The 1,439-nt window shown below is 54.3% G+C and overlaps 1 protein-coding gene across 1 annotated transcript in view; it reads right to left on the minus strand.

The window, feature by feature from the left end:
* ANKRD54 (ankyrin repeat domain 54) overlaps window positions 1-1,430 on the minus strand; it is a gene marked incomplete at its 5' end in the record, with an annotated part of 15,546 nt that extends 14,116 nt beyond the window's left edge. The window contains 1 exon segment of the mRNA XM_014583274.2: window positions 1,139-1,430. Within this exon segment, the coding sequence (XP_014438760.1) occupies window positions 1,139-1,430 (292 nt within the window).
* Between the last annotated feature and the right edge of the window lie 9 nt (window positions 1,431-1,439).

The raw sequence follows: 1,439 nt of genomic DNA on the forward strand, positions 1-1,439 counted from the left end.
AAATAAATAAAGTTAAATAAAATAATTCTTTAAAAAAAAAGTAGAAGCAACTTGAGACCAGCAGATGGCACAGTGATTACATCAGTGGACTCCCATGTAATCGACCACAGTTCGAGTCCAAGACTGGGAGGCTTGAAACTCACGCTTGGTAAATGTGTGTGCATGCTCAAAATCCAGAGAGGCGGGAACCAGCAGTTAGCGTAATGGCTATGTCGCTGGACTCCCACGTAGTCGACCGCGGTTCGTGTCCCGGACCTGGTGGCTTAAAACTCACGCCGGGCGCGTGTGCGTGCGTGCCCAAGATCCCGAGAGGAGAATGGAGGAGAAGGGATTGCGGCGTGACCATCCCCCCTGGGGGGTGATTTCTCGCTTTCTGTCTCTATGTCTCTCTCTGTCTGTCTGGCGAGCGCACGCGCCCTACAGTGAAAATCTCTCAAAAAAAAAAAATTTAAAAAAAAATCCAGAGAGGCGATGAGGAGAAGGGATTGTGGCATGGCCAACCCCAAACAGAAACAAGAGCTTTCTGTTTCCCTGTCTTCCGCAAGTGCACACGCCCTATAGCAAATATTTCTCTAAAAAATACAATAAAAACAACTTCTGTTGTTTCAGGTCCCTATTTCAGAGTTTCCCTGAGCATTACAAACGATCATATATCACCCAATGGTGTTTAGCCCAACAAAGGCAGAATATCATACACCCATTTATTTACTCTTACAATATCCCTGTAAGGCAGATATTGCACCCATTTCAGAAGGGAAACTAAGACTGAGCCGGTCTATAGTTTGCCTAAGACACGTGCATTTAATCAAGTTAGTTCAACCTGACTGTAGGGGCTGGCCTTCCCTCTGCTCTCTTGATAATTACTAGTATTCTCCAGGACCTCGCTTTATTATCTACTCACAGGCCCCCGCAGTCACGGAAAGTTTCTGCTCAGGAATTACCAAGTGCCAGAAGTCTGCGGTGACTAGCTCAAAGCAGGAAGACTTAAACATGTATGGCCTTAGCAGCTGTAATAATGATCATTGAGAAGACACTCGGGGCCCATCGGGCCCTTAGCTCGGACGTCACACTCCGGACCCGGGAGCTGCGGGAAGCCCGGCCCCACGCCCCTCCGCGCTCTCCCGGCTGCAGCCCTCACCGTGCACCTCCTTGCCCGTGGGCCCAAGCCGGCGGTGGGGCCTGGCGGCGCGCCTTAGCCGGCCAGCCGGGATCTTACAGCGCAGCTCACCGCGCGGCTCCGCGTCCTGCTGCCACAGGACGTGGAGGTAGCGCAGCGGGGACTGCGCCTCACCGGACGCCCGGCCCGGGAGGCCCGCGCCGCCGCCCAGCACAGACTCGAAGTCGGCGAAGTCGAAGAGGCCCTCGGCGCCCGTCTGCGGCTCCGGCGCCACCGCGCACTCGCCATCGGAGCTCGAGCAGCCGGAGCGCGGCTCCGCGCT

Source organism: Tupaia chinensis, unplaced genomic scaffold, assembly GCF_000334495.1.
Source record: "Tupaia chinensis unplaced genomic scaffold, TupChi_1.0 Scaffold144197_2, whole genome shotgun sequence".
NCBI lineage: Eukaryota > Metazoa > Chordata > Mammalia > Scandentia > Tupaiidae > Tupaia > Tupaia belangeri.